Below are 19,316 nucleotides of genomic sequence, written 5' to 3'. Positions count from 1 at the left end.
ATCTTTCCTGAACTAAAGCATTCATGAATGAAATATTGTTTGTGCGCAACTGTCTGCTTGTTATGAGAAATATCGCAGGGAGGAAAGTGTTTTGCTCAGATCCATTAATTTTCCCTTACCCAATGGGAGCTTTAGAAATGATGGAGCTTCCCTGAGGTACTGAACAGTGATGGTAACTTCATCGCCAGCATTTCGCAGTAGATGCACCTGTCAGTGTGACAAATAACAGCTACTTTATACCAAAGAAGAACCAGCCACAGAGAGCAAAATAGTGTACATCAAAAAAGCCACATCTTCGTAGTTTTGTCAGGAATCCAATATTCATGCTTGCTGCTGGAATGAAGAATATATTGAGTGTTAGACCACAAAAATATAAATGACAAAGAAAAGAATACCTACAATAGCTGGAGAGTCTGAAAAAATTAAATTTAAAGAGGGAGCTGTGTTTGCATAGTGCAAGGTGGCCGAGTGGGAATGACATCCTTCAAATACAATTCTGATAATACAATTAGAGCACAACCCAACCAAAGTTAAATACTTAACAATCTCCTAGATTTCAAACTGGTAGTGGAGGGGAGGAAATTAAACAAATGCTTATCTCTTCCATGCAAATCAACAATCTTAACTTGCTGCATTGTGGAAATTATGTTCTTTATGGCATAATTAGTATTATTTAAGTGCCAGCAAATGTCATTTGAAACAGAAATGTCTTCATGTAACCCCTGAGAGTGTATAAGAGTAATCTGAATGGGAGTTTATCAAAGGAATGTGTTGTCTAAGAACCACAGACAATTCGCAATCTATGTCTAGTGAAACACGTTCGCCACTACTATTGCCATCTACACATCAATAAATATCTGGAATTATCTACCCAATGAAAATTTGGGGGAAAAAGAAACATGAGCATGCCTAGGTGCCAATCTTAAATGGGGAAAGTGGTATATTTACTTTGATCAGCTACAGTGGGAAGAAGATCTGGAATCCTAGCACACAGAATTATTTATAAAGTAACTGAGTTTAAGTACAGACATGCTAGATTCCACAATGGTTTCATTGCATCATCTTCCAGTCTATCACACCATATCATTACCTGATATTATTACCACTAAAAGGTAATGACTAGAGAAATGCAATATCTGGTTCTTGCATTGTGATATCTATAATGTAAGGGCCATTGAAACTCTGCTGAACTCCGTGATCAATGTTACGTTCTCTATCAGCTTAGTAGTATCATAACTTGTTTTTGCACATGCCAGGAGATATAAAGTGAGGGATATAACTCATGGTTGAACTAGCCACAAATTATCTATTTTGATTGACTATTCTCTAAAGCAGAGAGCCTTTCTAGTCCTGCTACTTGAAATCCATTTGATGGGAGTCTCAGGTGAGATACCCACACAATGAAAGTTGCTTCCAGTACCAGTCACCACACAGAAGAAGCTTAAGGTCCAAAGAGTTTAATGTCGCAGAAGACAAGTCTCAATAAAGCAGTTTGGATGTGTGTGTGTGTGTGTGTGTGTGTGTGTGTGTGTGTGTGTGTGTATATATATATATATAGAGAGAGAGAGAGAGAGAGAGTAGACTTTTGCAGACACAGATATATACAGATACATGCAAGTACAAAGTATCGCCATTGCTCCAAATAAACTCCAGCTATTCAATATGTTAAAATCAGCTAACATACAAACTAACTATAGGCTAACAGACTCACACTACTGAGCTGACATGCATCAATCACAGATATAATTGGGGACTGGGCCATTACCATAGCAACTGGCTTGACTGACGTCGCACCTGCGATCAGCTTATCCTTGGAGTGATTTACATCCATGGAAAAAAATTAACCCCTCCTCATGTTCAGTTACTCCAACACCTGTAACTGAAAATGGCCAGGGACTGAATACTGGCCCTTCTATGTGCAAAACATGAGATTTACCAATAGGTCAAGAGCCCGCTCCAAAACTAGAACTGCCAGGTAATCTAACCCAGAGGTCCACAAACTCATTGGCCTATCATCCCCTTTTCAGAAAAATAAATAAATACTCAGCACACCCTGGAAATCTACCTTCTTTAAGCGAACAGAAAGATGCAGTGACAAATTTGTATTTTTATGTTATCTGTATTTCTACCTACAACTTCTTGAAAAACAAGTTAACAAGAAGCTCAATCCTATATATGTTTACTCAGAGTAATAGCCTGATCTGCCCCAGGGCAAGCTGTGATCCACTTCCTGGGCCTGAGTGGAGCTGAAAAGGGTTCACCCAAGCCCTATAAACCCCTTTGCTTGCAGCACAATCATTGGATCCAGGGGAGCCGTTGTCACCAACCCGCAACGGTGCCTGACTTGGCAGTAAACGTCATTACACAACAGATGAAACATGCACAAACGGTTTTTCAAAATTTTCTTCTCTTTTTTATGTTTCCACTGCCCCCTTATTTTTATTCAACGCCCCCAATTGCACCTGAGGCTACTACAGCCGTCTGGATCATTCCAGCACCCCCTCAGGGGGCGGTATCACCCACTTTGGGAAACACTGATCAAACCAGAGGGGAGGAAAGGATCCATTCTTCATACCAGTTGTGGTGTCTGATTCAGACTTGAACTACCAAAACCTCCCATAACTTCAAAAGAGGTTATTACCTTATCTGTTAACTGCTGTTTGTCCGCTATATCATTTTCAATTATATTAAGAAATAAAATTATTTGTTTCTAAAATGCTCTCTTTTGGACAATGCCAATGATATGATATATATATATATATATATATATATATATATATATATATATATATTCCATTTGGTGTAAAATATTCTATGTAGAGGTTAACAAAATTGTGGGTTGAGTTTTTGCCCATGTTTAAATGAGAAGGTATTTATTTCCTTATCTTTTTCAGGGTGGCAAACGTGCCTTCCTGAACTCTATTAATATCCACTTTAGGGTCTGGAATGAATTGATGTCTTCTTTCCAGACTAGCCACATCAGCTAATCACTTTGCCCCCTATCTACTAATCTGCATGATAATGAAGCTTTCAAAGCTGCATCTGATGCTTTTAAGTTTTTGACAAAACTGTTTCTAATTCTGAAAGAGTAAATGGACTCACAATTGCTCTCCAGATCATTTGTTGAATAATCAAGAATATTGTAATAATGGAGGAGGGAAATCCTGTTAGTATGCTATAGCAACGAGTTATAATTTTATGGCAAATCATGTCACTCATTCCAATTTTATCAGTTAATAGGGAAGAGTTCTTTTTTGTCATTTGCAACCTCTGTTCTGTATAAGCAGTATTAATAAACACAACTCTATATCAGTTTAAAAAGAGGTCAATATGCAGTATTTTCAAATTATCAGCATAATGCTCTGACCCTAATTATTTGGTAGCTCTTGACCCTGAACATCAGGATGATGTGTGATGCATCCAATGATCATAGCATATTTGGATGGTCAGCAAACCTGGTCATCTTAGGAATATTTACTGTGTTCTTAGCCCCTCTGGAGAGACTAGAAGATTGGTTTATCATGAATTTGGATGATGTTTCATTCAACTTTCTGTCGCAAACATGGAACTTGAACTCTGAGTGGGGAAAGTGTCAGAGAAGCGGTGGAAAGAAAGTGAGTAGGAGAAGGGTTAAGCATCCCTTAGCCTGGCCAGCACCTATCTCTTCCAAAATGACTCTCTTGACACCCCTCTTCATAGTAGCAAAGTAGAAATTGGGGCTGACAAATAGAGGTTGCCAGAGAAAAATGAACATGACGAACCCCTAAAACTCTATTTGTGTCAAAGATTGGGATAGATACAGGGATAAAAGGATCAATCACCTCTCTCAAAGGAGCAAAAGCATGTAACGTAATGTCATGTGACCTGAAGAAATGCCAGCCATGTGGAAAGAACCCAGTCCACCATGGATAGAGAATCTGAGGCCCTTTGAATGTTGCTGGGCTTCAGCTCCCATCAGCCAACACGATCAATCGTCAGGAATGATCAATTCAACCAGGAACATCTGGAGAGACGAAGGTTTTCTAACCGCAATGTGCCCACTGTAAGCTCCTTGGAATAACAGCAATATGAAAAATGTGAATGCAAAGCAGAATCTCGCAGCATCCTAAACATATTATGACATATGTTTATAATAATAAATTGTGACATGTGGGGTTTTTTTCTGGAGTCAAGCCACAAAGTTTGCAGATATGACACCAACAGGACTGGACTGAACAGAGACTAAGAAAGGCTAGCTCATTACCAAAAGTAATCATCAGTGTTCATTTTGCTTTGCCAATGGATTTGACTGGATCCATTTCAATTTTATTTCTTATCTTTTCCCACTGGACATTCTCTGCACTTGGCTCTGTGTGAAAATGGCAAGCACCTTCCTTGCGCATTGTTATAGACCAATAAAGATTTCATTCATCTGACAAAATGGGTTCAGGCCCATGAAAGTTTATGCCACCGTAATGTTTTTACTCTTCAATGTGTAACAAATTTTATTTAAACTAAAAACATATCCAATAACTGTGCAATCCTTTGAGTTCAACAGGACTCACTCCCAATTAAGTGTATATAGGAGTGCACCTTTAAATAAAAAGGAAATAACGTAGGTTCCAACAAAAGCTACCAACATGTTATTTATTAAAAGCTGCTGGTTTTTCACCATCTTATAGGGTCACATGTGATGGCTAAAAGGCAGGCCAAACAGATCTTCACATTCTGAAAGTGGAAGGAAATCAATTTCTGTTGCTACAGGAAAGAATTAATGATACAGAAGGTCGTTAAATAATAGATGCTTTATGGCAAAAGAAGCTTTTAACACAAATTCAATATATAAACAAAGATGCAGTTAAGTTTGCGCATTCTGTTGGTGCTTTGGTATGCTCTGAGTAAGGGAGAAATAAAAGACAAGGTTCTTCCACCCCTAAAAATACTGCAGCAAGAAATTATTACAGTGAAAACGAAAAAGGAAACACCAAATATGGAACGGATGTTGCTACATTCCGGACTGATTTCTCTTTTGAAGTGTTGTTCTGATGATTCTTCTGAAAAGCAACCTTTATGCCAATAGAAAAAAACACATTACCCTAATCTATTCCCATTCCTTTTTACAAATCAGTTGTAGGACTTAGTTGCAGGCAATCACAAAGTGCTCAGTATATGCAGAGGCCCATTCATTTTTCACTAAGCTAAGGAAAGATGTGAAGGCATGGCTAGAGCTGGAGTATTCCATATTGCCATGTCCTGTACCACTTTCTGTACTATTCCTTTGTGGTGATTCCTAGATGAATGTGCAGTTCTCTAACACGGAGATTAGGGGTGAATCAATCAGTTTACTTCTGCACCAAGTTACCTGACATTTGTTCATTGTTAAGTCCACAGCTCATACAACACTGGCTACAAACCCATGGTATTTTAAGGAAAGATAGACTTAACTCAGAGCCCAGCTCACTGAACTGCTCTGGACTTTAAACTAGGTTGATGAGGCTGTTTATCAGAAAGGGAAATAGCTGGCTGCTGGACAATATGCTCCAAGAAGTTGTAGCCTTCCTTGGATAATACCATAGTTCCCTCCGCCTTTGTCAGCTTCTGAAAGATAACATGTCCTAAAGCACTGACTAATGATGGGCCTAATTAACCTCTGGATCATAAAGACTCAGTTTATTTCTTATTATAAATCAAGAGAGAATTGCGATCTCTTGCTAAGGATACTATTCACCAAGGTAGTCCATAAAGAAATGAATTGCTCCTCTCACCACGGCACATCCCTTTCCATTGAAAGTGCCAGCAGCAATTAGGTAGCTTCAAAGTTGAATGATTGGTAGGGCCTGAGAGAACAAATGCCTACATCAGCTTTGCAGGCTGGCAAGCAGTGAACAGCAATCTCTTGTTCAGCTGTGACTAGCACAGGTTGCTCCAAACACTTACAGCTTTAAATATTAAACACACACACACACACACCCTTCTTCCAATAAAATCAATGATGCTGTCTGCTGCAGAATATAGGAAAACCAACAAGGTTACGTCCCATTTCACACTCTGCTGTCTAGACATAACACTTAAACTGCATTATGCTATTTTCAAATCCAAACGCAATCATCTTGTGTCGACCCATTTGTATGTGCTGAATAGGAAAAGAACACTACGAAACAATGACATACAAAGAAAGAGGATGAGTGAGTGGGGGGTGAAGGAAAGGCTGAACATAGATGAGCAGTAAAGAGAAGTATGCTTATTTAGTCAGTATGAAAGGTTTTTATTTCGGAGTGTTGCAACCATATCTCTGATGGCTATGATGCCCACTGTGATGGACAGGCCCTGGGTCTGCCTCCTGATGATGTCTGCCAACCAGGGAGAGATAGCAAGTTGGTCAGTCAACCAGAAGGGACGGAGGGAGAGAGGGAGAGGGAGAGGGAGAGGGAGAGGGAGAGAGAGAGAGAGAGAGAGAGAGAGAGAGAGAGAGAGAGCTGAATTCAAGTTAGATGCTGAGATTAGACATACGTGGGCAGGGGACTCTGACTAACTGAATAGATTCCTATAGGAGTTATCTGTCAGTGGGGACAGATAGTGAATTGGCTCTCAGTTTGAGATAGGTTCTATTTACCTGAGGGGACCATTAGGATTCTAGAAGGGTCTGGGACTGTTTTATGGGTAGTGTAAGGCAACAGCCGTGCTAGAAAGAATTTATGTGTCCAGTGACAGCTTTAAAGCCTGAAGTTAAGAAAGATCTTCAATATCTCCACAAAGACCGTTTGCTTGAAACAAAGTGTTGTGCCTTTCAAAAGCAACCATTAAGCTGCAACTTCACTGAGTGTAAACAAATAAAGTTCTAGTTTTCTTCCAAGAATGTCTCATCTCTACTTAGATCCACTGGTTGAGGGTTAAGTGGCCACTTGTTTTGCTTCACTTAATTATAATACTTGTCTGCTGTTAAACATAAGCACTAACACAAACAGTTAATTTAAGACCTCTGCTGTGAGAATACGAGACGACGTCTAATAACACACCTATAAATTACAGGCTATAATAATGGCCAGATCACGCAGTTCCCATCTTAAGTGAGGGTGTCTGTATTCCCTGGATGATCATTTGCCTTGCCAGCTTGGCCATCCTCTTCCAAGATGGCTACCTTGCATGTGCTGCCAGTATCAACATGTTTTCCATGGAACTGAGAGATATGGAAGGAGTTAGACACAGATTATTGGGAAGGAAGAAGTCCCACTTTCTCTAGCAGTAAGCAGTGCAATAAAGGCAAGGTATAAAAGACCACAAGATGAACTTGGAAGCTGTGGGTTGTGTTATAAATTATGAAAATAACCTGCTTCTCCCAATACAGAAATAGGTAGAATTATCTCCAGATGGTGGGCAAAGACTGCTGGGGAAAATGGAAAGGGCATTCTATTTGGCATTAGTAGTAGTATTTAGAAGGGGGAAAATAGGCAGCACAAGCTATGGGTTGGGAGGTATCTCTTCTCTTCTTCTTTCTGATTATGTGTATAATTATCAATTTGTTAAATCTCCCAAATGAGTGACAGCAACGTTTGTTGTTATTATTATTCACTTATGAATCACATTTTATATATAAAAAAATCAGGGTGAATTTTGTGTAAGACCCTATTTATATGTTCTCAATGGGAAAAGAATGCAATGAAACAATGCTACTGAAAAAAAGATTGTGTTTGATAAAGGGGAGGCTGCAGAGAGATAAGCAGCAAAGGGGAGCTCATCTGCTTAATCAGTAATAGTGGAATTATTCCACTTTTTGCATTTCTAATTATTAAGGAAAGGCAAGCTTTATACACAGGTATCACCTGAGTTTGGCCTCTAATATTCCACACTTTCTTCTCTTCCAAAAGAACAGATGAACCAGATAGGGAATGTCTTTCCAATAGAGGCCTACCTGGCACTGCCTGCCTGTCAACACACTGTAATGATTTGGCTGTTTGGACAGGCCTTTGGGCTTTGTGAGAATTGATTCTTTAGAGCTATCCATTTGCTATTTGTTGCCATGGTTATGCATTTCACCACTGAACTTTTAAACGACTGCCATTGTTCTATTATTACTTTTACTGTTTTGCATTTTTTTGTTGCCTTGGCAGTCTCGGAGAGGGGAAAGTGGGATAAATATTATTTCAGGTAAATAAACTAATCCCCTTGCTGACTGTCTTGGACCAATCATGGATCATTGTCCTTCTCTCATCATCAGTTGTCCTTTTAGGGGGTTGCTATCAGCATGAAAGCACAGAGGTAAAATTATACTATTTATATTGTACACAACTCCTGATTTAGGCATGCCCAAATGTCATGTGATCATGCATACACATGGTGCCGAACCTGGAACTAGCCCCAAAATGTCATGGAAAGGGGTGGAGCAGGCTTACATGTGCTCTACCAAGGTGTGTGTAGGGATCCTTTATCACTTAACATGATGAGTCAAGAGTTCCAACTCCCGCCCCCCAAAGGAGGTTTAGCCAGGAATTGTTGATTGGCTTTCAGTCATATCAGTCTCAACATATTTATTCTTATTCTTCTTTCTGTAAACTGCTTTCAGGTTTTTTTTACAATCAAGCGGCATATAAATTTTATGAAATAAATAAATATTTTGTTTGCAGAAAACCAGACAGTAACACATTATGCACACACCCACTCACTATAGAGATGGGGAGATATTCAGTTCAGGTCTCATTTGAAGATGAATCTATCAAATTTACACTTCCCACAACAATATGTGAACTGAAAAACAAGTGTCCTCCAAAATTTTAAACTTAATTTTGCTACACTGCTCACCAACCAAAACAAGTAACTTTTACTAAAAATGCATATTTAGGGGGATGCATACATAAAATGACCATACTGGTGAAAATAGCACACACAAAAAGCCAATTAGGGGGGAAAAAACACTTGTCAAAATGTGTACTATAGTGGAAACTGCATATAAACATTTGCTTGTTGGGTAAAATTGGCTCTAAAATGCTGATGGGTTTTCACATATAGCAACAAAATGTGGAGAAATTGATTTAAGGTTGGAAAAAAAGAGAAACGTAAAGCAAACCATAATTGACATATCATCCCTACTCATTGTGGTACACTGTAAAATACTGCAGCAGCCAAAACACACAAGAAGAAGATTGCACATGAAATTTTGTATATACAAATGATACCCAATAAAGCTCAACATCCTGCTGGATAACATGTTTTATAGGAATTTATGAAAGATCTAGAAGCTGGAGTAATATAAGATTCCTCCAGAATGTCTTTCCAATTATTTCTCCTCAACATTAACATCATCTTCAATTTTGGAATATGCATTTGTGGGTCTAAAAACTTTATTACTGATACTAGCTATCACACATTTCTCAGCCATCCTTTTGAATAATTCAAAACTCTGAGTGTGGGCAGCAGGAGATGTGGGTCTCAAGAGCATGATACTGTTTATTGGACTGTTGACTTGATTAACACAATAAGGAAATGGTTACAATTCAAAGAGCCTTCAAGTACTTTAAGCGATATTGATTTCACTGAATTTCAGCATGCTTGACCATCTGTGGTTTCTATCTACTGTCTTAAGTAGGCTAACTATACATTTTATTGAAAAACACATTTGTGTTCCTTGCTTCATCTCGTTCTTTTATGAATATACCCTTCTTCATGTATTAGAGAAAAGTACAACTCTCACTGCTGACTTTAATGCAATATGACATAGGAGCCTTTGACTCAGGAAAAAGAGATAGTTGCCTTAAGGAAGCCAGTTGGGGAACATGCGTAGGTCACGATTTCTGTGAATTTGAAAGCATTTTACTTTATTTTTAAGTTAACGTTTTAACTTATAGTTAACTTAGAGTTAACTTAATGCTTGTTATACTTCTTTATTATTTAAGATTTTTCTACCTTTAATGTGTCCTTGACAATTTTTGAAGAATATCTCTGAAACAGATTGTTTACTGATCTATATTCAGCTAATGAATGGCCACTGTATCTGTGATCCAAGCCAAGATAATGCAAAGGATTTAGGACTAAACTAGATCTAATGTACGGAGACCCATTGTGAAATTCCCTTTTCAAAACAAAAACATAATAAGAAGTTCATCTGGTGCTTACATTGTTTTTCCCCCCAAGACCAAATACCTTATTTTGCCAAACTTTTCAGCTTTAATTTTGATTCTGTTGGGTTTTTTTAATGCTCCTTTGAGATTTGTTACCTTATTAGTTTATTGCGATGTTACTTAATGCTAATAATTTGGCTGTATGTTTTCTTTTTATGTATTGGTGCAGGAAATTTGATTGAAGGGTCTTTTAAAATGCCATAAATAAATAAGCAAGCCTTGTTGGGGGGCTTTTTGGCATGACAAAGATAATTGGCATTTCACCCAACCCTATCAAAACCAGGTGTTTTTGATGCCTGTAATTTTAATGAATACTTTTCTAATCAATATAGAGAGTTTGTGAAACTTCTAAACATCAAATGGCAAATATGAATGAAATAGTGCAAAACAAAACAGTTCTGCTGAAGCCTAAGGGCAAATTTTCACAGTCTGGTTCATAAGGAAGGAAACTGTTAGAAGCCTTATGGACACATACTTGATATTTTTAAATAGGGAAGGGGAAAGGCATATTCCTGAGAATACTTGGCATGGAGCACTGAATAGCATTTAGTTTTTGCATAATTTTTGTTTAAAGATTTGTAACTGAAGCATTAGAAAACTCCATTATGAGCTCCACAGTAGGGTTGCCATATGTATGATTTCCCCTGGACACATCCTCTTTTTTCAGGGTCACAATTTCTGTCCAGGCAGATTTTTAAAATTGGGCAAAAGATCTGGGTATTTTGGTTTGGTTTGTGCACACCAGATATACTGTACATATGTATGGCGGTATATACACACACATATATGTAACACACACATACAACATGGTTCATGTTCAGCTCAAATTCAAATTCATCCGTATGACCCTCAAAATCCTCCCCCCCCCGCAGTCATAGAATCAGAATGGTAGAGTTGGAAGAAGGTTACACATTGACAAAAATGCTCACTTGCACTACAGATTCAAGAACATGGCTATGAGCAATGTATCAATGCTTCTGTGGCCTACATTTAGGAGTATTTAAAATGAGAGTTGTCACAGTGACTGGTAGTTAGAAGTCAGCAAAGGTGTCTTTTTGGCTTGCTGAAATATGGCAACCCTACTGTACAGCAGAAGAAAAAAGTTCACAGCAAAGTAATGTATTGGTCACATAGTGAATAGGAAGACACAATAGAGATTTTACCTTATTGGGCTAAATCAGATGAAATAAGAAATAACGATTCAGCTTACACAAGATTCAGGCCTGCATGCTCGATTTCTTCCTCTTCACCCTCTTTCACATACCACAGGAGAGGAAGAAATTGAGCATGCAAGCCTGAAGAGAGGCTTGAAGGCAACATGAGTGAGAACACATCTCCGATTATAAATTCAGACCCTGGCATGTTTCAAATCATAGTTTAAACAAATCACAGTTCTCCAAGTTCAGATGACAAGGGAATTATGGTTAGTTTGAAAGCAAAGTACAGGCCACTCCCCATTTACATGGGGCTTACGTTCCAAGGAATTGCATGTTTAAGTGAAATCGTATATATTGGGAAAACCATTGAAAAAGCCTGCAAACACCCTCTAAACCAGGGGTCAGGAACCTTTTTCAGCCGTGGGCCAGTCCACCATCCCTCAGACCATGTGGTGGGCTGGACTATATTTTGAAAAAAATAATGAAGGAATTCCTATGCCCCATAAATAACCCAGAGATGCATTTTAAATAAAAGGACACATTCTACTAATGTAAAAACACACTGATTCCTGGACTGTCCGTGGGCAAGATTGAGAAGGCGATTGGACCGCATCCGGCCCATAGGCCTTAGGTTGCCTACCCTTGCTCTAAACCTATGGAAACCCTTTGAAAATGCAAAAAAAACCACAAACTCCACCACAATCGCTCTCTCCAAACCTCCTTTCTCAAACTTGAAATGTCCATAGGACTCAAAAGTTGGTGCAAGGGCTCGTGGGATTGCTAGACACCATTTCTGTCATTTTCTTTTAGGGCCATTTTTTGCTCCCCTTTCTGGTTTCATGGTGATGCACACATGCACAGTTGTGTGTGCCTTGATCGTGCATAAATGCGAAGTTTTCAATCCCCTCTTTTGCCATTTGAAGAAGGAACAGAAGGAAAGGGGAAATATCTGATCCCAAGATGCAGGCAGAATCATTCACTGTCGTACCTGGTCCAAGTCCTGTTGCTCATCAAACAGGGGCTGAGAGTCTCTGAGGAAGTCTTGCCTGAGAGTAGAACCCACATACAAAGGCAGGGAATCCAGAGGATCACAGAGCCAAGGGTCCAGTCCAGAGGTCAAGAAATCCAGATGGAGAGCAGGAAGCAGTGGGGAATTACAGGTGCTGTTTCCAGCATCTGACTGCTGCTGAGAGCTCTGTTTAAAGGCCAGACCCAGCTGGTTCTCATCAGTGCCTTCTTCTCTGTGAAGGCTGATCAGCTTCAGGTGGAGTCACTTCTCCCCCTTCTCCTCCTTCAGGCTGCTGATCAGCAGGCGAAGCTGCCTCCTGGCCCATGACATTCACTTAGCGTTCACATGGTTCCCTATAGTGTCTGATCCATGCTTTTAAGACAAAGAACCATATATGTGGATATACTGACTCATTTATGAGTTTGAGCTAGTGCAGCAAAGTCTTCCCACTACTAATCTGGTATTTTAACACACAATGAGAAAAAGTGATTCATTAGCTACTGAGCTGGACTTGGGCGTAAGAGAAATGCTGAATTAGGCACTTCCTCTGTGACAATGACCCACTTCACAGAAATATATGTCCATTCTGATTTATGCTTACTCTTTCTGTTGTCACTTGAGCATGCTGATACTTCTCTGTTGTTTCTCAGTGGCCCCATTTTGTCACCAATCATATTAATCAATTGCCCACCTAGGTTTGCTTTTAAAGGGAACAATGCCTCCTGGTAATTTGTTGCTCTAGAAGAATCTCATCCAAATTCAAAGAATATAGAGACATTCTCAATTTCCCCACACCACAGGGTGGAGATAATAGCACATATAAGACTTTCTCCCAGCCATTGTGGGAGGCATTTAGCTGTGCGCAATTCTTTTGTAGCTATGAGAATGTTTGAATGACCCAATCACATGCTCAGGGCCTGGTGGAATTCTTTACCCTTCCAGCACAATGCTAACTCCATGGGAAATATCCTTTTGATTAGGCCCAGACCCCTTGGCTGCCTGCCCCATGTAAAAATAGTTCATGGGCAAGAAGCTTGAACACAGCTGGGAAAACTTCTACAGGATGCCAATATCCACTTAATTGTAGTATTGTCATTGAGTCAGCTATAGAAATACTATTATATAGAAATTTGTATGAATAGGACTATACATGGGGAGTATTTTATCCCAATTGAAAAGAAAGTCAAATAGTGTTGACAGATTTAATCCCTTCCCCCATGCCCCTAAAAAGATTTTGTATGCATTTATTAAATGGGTTATTTGAACACTGAAAATATTTCTACACACACCTCTGAAGCAATCTTCGGGAATGAAAAAAAAATACGTTAGTTTACACCTGCTTCATATAACCATATGGTCTGAAAAAGTCTACAGTGGTGCCTCGCAAGACGAAATTAATTCGTTCCGCGAGTTTTGTCGTCTTGCGATTTTTTCGTCTTGCGAAGCACGGTGTCGGAAAAGTTTTGGAAAAGCTTCAAAAATCACCAAAGTCTTTAAAAACCTCAAAAAAGGCTACCACACTGCGTTCTATGAGTTGCTCCTCGAAGTCAAGTCACAACTGTATTAACAGTGTTAAGAAAAAGGAAACAAACTTGCAAGATGTTTCCGTCTTGCGAAGCAAGCCCATAGGGGAAATCGTCTTGCGAAGCAGCTCAAAAAACAAAAAACCCTTTCGTCTAGCGAGTTTTTTGTCTTGCGAGGCATTCGTCTTGCGAGGTACCACTGTATTATGCTACATTTGCTTATTTATTTAGTCTGAAAACATTCAAAGCAGAAATTAAAAGCACAACAATACAAAAATTAGGAAAATATTTGGAATCAAAGGCATTACAAGCAGTCACAACATAGCACACAATATACAGACTCAAAATCTAAGAGGTCTAAAATATCTTAGAAGTTTTAGGAAGTCCAGCTAAAGTTTAAAAATGCCTTCACTAAGCACTAAAAAGACATCAGGTATGCTGTTATGCGAATCTCTGTGGACAAAGCACTCCTCAGATAGGATCTGCTACAATGGCAAAAGGTCCTAAATCTCACTGTTAGTCACTCCAGACTCCAACAAATGAAAATTGCAGAGTATATTGCAAAAATCCAGGAATAAAGAAGATTTAAAACACTGGGAATGTTCTGCTGAACATTCTGCACATCAAGAAGTTCCAATGCCGGTGGGTATTTTTATCTGTGGATGATTTAGTGTCTTTGTGGATGGTTCATGCCTCAAAGTGACCTCCACTGTATGCCAATCTCACAACTGATTTTCTAATTTCTTTTTCTCTCACACTTTCAAGCCTTAGATTATGATGAAGCAGTTGCTGCTTCTACTGTTCTTCGAAGTCTCATCACAGATCACCAGTTTGGTGCTGAATCTGCTTTGGTTGCCCTGATGGATGGGGATTGTGAACCTGTTGCTCTCGCTAGATCTCTCATTGGCTTTTGATACCATGGGATCCTCCCGGACCATCTACAGGCAATTGGCATTGGTGGAACTGTTCTACAGTGGTTCCTATCTTATCTCCAGGAGGTAGTTCAAGTTTTCAAGTTTTATTGCGGCCAAAGCCAGTGACACTAAACACCACAAGATCAGACAACAAGAAATCAGCAACAACCTCAGAAAAGAAAAAAGGTTACACAAGGGAACTTCGCAGTGTGCCATTCAACAGAAGAGATTTACGCTTCCTAATTACTAAAGTGCAAAATTTAGCCACCTCATATGATATTGAGCTTGAGGAATCTTCCAGGAGGTATTTTCGAAGAATTTCAGGGGAGGATTCCAAATAATATTGAAGGGGTATAAATTTTGATAGAAGCGGTAAAATAAGTTGAACTCGTTCTTCACTATAAAATTCGCAAGATAGAAGAATGTGTGTGACAGATTCTACCTTATTAGACATACAAGGGCAGAGACGCGCATGCATTGGAACCCGCGTGAATTTGCCGTAAAGCAGTACTGAGGGCATTGTCTCAAAGCGGGCTCTAGAGAAAGCCCATCTATAGGCTTCGTTAGTGATGTTAGTTAAGTAAGGGGCAGCTGCAAAATTAGGCCAAGCTTTTAAACATCTATACGTCCCAGGAGGTAGTGCTGGATGAGTGCTTTTTTGGCCCCCAGGCTCTTTCCAATCTACATGAAGCTATTGGGCATGGGCACCGGGAAATTTAGAGTGAGGTGTCATCAGTACACTGGTGATACCCAATTCTATTTCTCTGCAGCATCTGAATCAAGAATGGTTGAAAAGGCTCCTGCATCTGAATGCAGTGGCTAATACAACTGAGCCTGAATCTGTACAGTATTTTACAGAATGCAATAGTCTACAGCAAGCAAAGCTGAAAGTCCTGCCTACTTTCCCTTCCTGTAGCAATACAGATCTGTATTCAGCTTCCACTGTGTTTGTCTTGGGCATAGGGCTTACTTATTCTGCAGAAGTTCATATTTTCCCCTTTGTGTACAAGACCTGTTCTGTATCCATCCTTTTGGTGTAAAGTTGACGACAAGTTCACATAAAATGTTTCTTGGTTCATATAGCAATTCACCCTTGAGGGTGAAACAACTGCTTGTTAACTACCAGTCGGTTCAGATGTGAAACTCAGCAGAGGTAGACACATGGTAAAGTGTCATTTTAAATCTAAGGACATCTACAAACATCCCAATTCACTCTTGAGTGTTTTTCATTTTCTGGAGTGCACTCAAAACTGAAACTGCATAGGTGAAGCAACAGGAGAATCAAATCAGAATGCAAATGAAAAGCGGTTTCAACCAACAGAACAAATTCATACCTCAGCAGACTCCCATCAGCCCAGCCAGCATGACTCACGGTCAGGGATAATGGGAATTTTGGTCCAGCAACATCTGAAGAGCCACCAATTCCCCATCCCTCATATAGATATAGCAACTAAAAGGTTCAGGGTAAAAGATCCCAATGCCTTGCCATCATGAGGCCATAATATGGCATAATTTGATGGGTGGCTTCTGGCAAAAATAGAACTCTGCTCTAGTAGTCTCTCACATGCAGGCAGCCACTGGACCTGATGTTTCCTAATTCCAACATGACACAAGTGTATTAAAGTGAACTTGCATAGTACTGCTGAGAAACGAGAAAGAATGAAGGTGTAGACCAGCCTTTCTCAACCTGTGGGTCCCCAGATGTTGTTGGACTACAACTCCCATCATCCCTGCACTCTGGCCTTGCTAGCTAGGGGTGATGGGAGTTGTAGTCCAACAACATCTGGGGACCCACAGGTTGAGAAAGGCTGGTGTAGATAATCCTTTCAATGTTGCCTTCCTTCACTCATACAATGGTCTTTCAGGACCAAAGGAAAGCTGGTGCAATGTTGCCATTTCCTATCGGCAAGGGCTTGGATAGGGCATTGCTTTTGACTAGCTTCCTAAAGATCAGATACTCCTTGAGCTGCTGTGAAGCAAACCAACAGTTCTCTGGGTGCAGACAAAGCTAACCTGTTAGATGTAGCTGTAAAATAAAGCCTTGGTAGATTTCAGGGAGAATACTATAAAATGGACGGTTGTTAATGGATATTTGTTAATATTGCCTTATGATACAAATTAATATTTGCTGGGGTTTGGGAAGTGGGGGGGGGGAGCCTCCTCCTGAGAGCGATAACAGATGTTGTTAGTTTCAGCTAGATAAACTGTGATCAGTTGGTTCTGTATGAGCACCGAAGCAAATAATTTTTTTTGCAAGAGAGAACTGTGCTGATTTGAGCTCACAAGAGACTGACAAGATTTAAAGTGAAAACGACAACGGAACACTGTTAAGACAGCAGGAACATAATTTGTTCCCTAATTTTCAAACACCCCCAAATAATAATAATTCCGATTCTGATTTTGAGAGTCAGTGTGATGTAGTGGTTAGAGAGCTTGGGAGGCCAGAGTTGAAATCCCTACTCCGCCTTGAAGCTCGCTAGGTGACCTTGGGCCAGTCACTGCCCCTCAGCCTTTTAGGGTTGCTGTGAGGATAAAATGGGAAGCAGGAGAAGTCTCTATACCACCTTGAGTTCCTTGAAGGAAAGATGGGACATAAATGTAATAAATAAATGCAATAAATAAAATTTTGCATATGACTCTCTGTACCAACTAAATAATCCAAGGCATGATGGGTTCAATGTTCAGACACATTTGGAAGGGTTTTTTTTTTGGTGGGGGAGGGATAATTATTTGAGTGGCCCAATTAAAGTCAGATTATTGAGGAATGGTCTTTAACAGAAGCAAATGTCATACTTTGTGCACTGAAAGCATCTACCAGGTCAAACCATTGGCCTGTCTAGTTTGGGGTTGGCTACACTGGCGCGCAGTGACTCTCCATGACTTTTCAGACAATGGTATTTTGTAGCCCTACTTGATGATTTCAGGGATCGAACCCTTCAGTATGGAAACCATGTGCTCTACCACTGAACTATGGCAGTTCTCCACAAAAAAAGCCACCCACTAGGTTTTTAACCTTTTCACTGTAGCTCCTTGAACCTTCTGAAAAGCAGTTTGGGGATCTTTCAGGAAAGTGTTCAGTGAAATTCAATGGTGCTTACAATATAGCCAGTGGAAATATGGAAAACGATGAACCCTGTATATGAGAGCAAAGAGTCTTCTGCTTTTTCACAGCACATGTGGGTTTGAAGCCCCAGTGGGTTGCTGCCATTAAGTTAAGTTGAACTTAGCAGGCATAGGATAGAGAAGAAAGAAGAAGAACTGCTGAGCTCCCCCCCTCAAAATACACAGTTAAGAAAAACTTGATTTAGAACAGGTTTTAGACACACGGTTTTGTGTCCTTCTTAAATATATGCATAAAAACAAGAGTGTTCTTCTGTCTGTTGTATTCTACTGTCTACATTAACTGCTTTTTTCCTTCATTGCACAGCCTCAGTTTATCACTTCAATACTATGAGACCACACACATTCTTACTGGTTTAACGATGATAACATAAGAATGGGCCTTACATTAATTGCTAACTTAGGTCCCCTTTCACAAAAATCATCCAAGTCACTTGGGTAATAGAGGGACATTGCCTATAAAGTTTCAAATTAAATTCTTGCTAATAGTCGCTATAATCATTTTAGCTTCTTATAATGTGACAAAATTATCATGAATTCGGCATGACTTTTGTTCAGTTATTAAGTTCTTACCATGTCAAGTAAGTGATTTGAAGCAAAAAATGCTTTTATTGGATTTTCTTTAATCCTTTTTGCAATGTAATGTCATGCGGTGTAATTTTCCCTTCTCAGAATAATATTAATGGTTGTCATTGTAGAGATACTATACTAGTGGCAGATAATCCACCAGAAAGAAATTGCAATAGACAAATGCAAATTTCATTTAAAACTTGGAATAGGTTTTGTTTCCTGGTTTCCAGGTACTAGAAGGGACAACTCAAGACCCTCCAAATGTCCCTATTTTCCAGGGACATGCCTGATTTAGAGAAGATGTCCCAGTTTCAGATTTGATCCCAGAATATCCTGCATTTCCATAGGATGTCCCTATTTTCATTGGACAAATGTTGGAGGGTATGGAGTTATCTGACCCCTGAGCTATCTCAAGGCAGTCCTGTACAGTGGTGCCCCGCAAGACGAATGCCTCGCAAGACGGAAAACCCGCTAGACGAAAGGGTTTTCCGTTTTGGAGGTGCTTCGCAAAACGAATTTCCTATGGGCTTGCTTCGTAAGACGACAATGTCTTGCGAGTTCCTGCTGGGTTTTTTTCCTTTCCCCCCCTTTTTCTAAGCCGCTAAGCTGCTTATCAGCTGATCCGATCAGCAGATAAGCCACTAAAAGTCGCTAATAGCGCTAATCCGCTAATCTGTCAATGGGCTTGCTTTGCAAGACGAAAAAACCGCTAGACGAAGAGAATCACAGAACAGATTCTTTTCGTCTTGCGAGGCACCACTGTACAGTACAGGGAAGTTTTTTTAATGTTTAATGTTCAATTATGTTTTATATATGTTGGAAGCTGCCCAGAGTGCTGGGGCAACCCAATAAGATGTGCGGGGTATAAATAGTAAAATTATCATTATGGAATGGGGCAACCCTATTTTCATCAGAGAAATGTTGGAAGGTAT

The 19,316-nt window shown here is 39.7% G+C and overlaps 1 protein-coding gene and 1 long non-coding RNA gene across 5 annotated transcripts in view; one reads left to right on the top strand and one right to left on the bottom strand.

Moving 5' to 3' along the window:
* SNTG2 (syntrophin gamma 2) overlaps positions 1–19,316 on the bottom strand; it is a 218,520-nt gene that overhangs the window by 81,520 nt on the left and 117,684 nt on the right. For all 4 annotated transcript variants that reach the window (XM_081189127.1, XM_081189125.1, XM_081189126.1 and 1 more), the window contains exon 7: positions 120–207. In XM_081189127.1, the coding sequence (XP_081045253.1) occupies positions 120–207 (88 nt within the window). The remainder of the gene's footprint in view (positions 1–119; positions 208–19,316) is intronic.
* Positions 8,139–15,623, top strand: LOC308584552. The gene is made up of 3 exons (XR_014006912.1): positions 8,139–8,235; positions 14,546–14,778; positions 15,331–15,623. It is a non-coding gene; the product is annotated as an uncharacterized lncRNA (long non-coding RNA).

This window comes from Podarcis bocagei, assembly GCF_964188305.1.
Source record: "Podarcis bocagei genome assembly, chromosome: 3".
Classification (NCBI taxonomy): Eukaryota; Metazoa; Chordata; class Lepidosauria; order Squamata; family Lacertidae; genus Podarcis; species Podarcis bocagei.
Note: the sequence above shows the minus strand (reverse complement) of the source record. Positions and strands in the feature narration are given on the sequence as shown.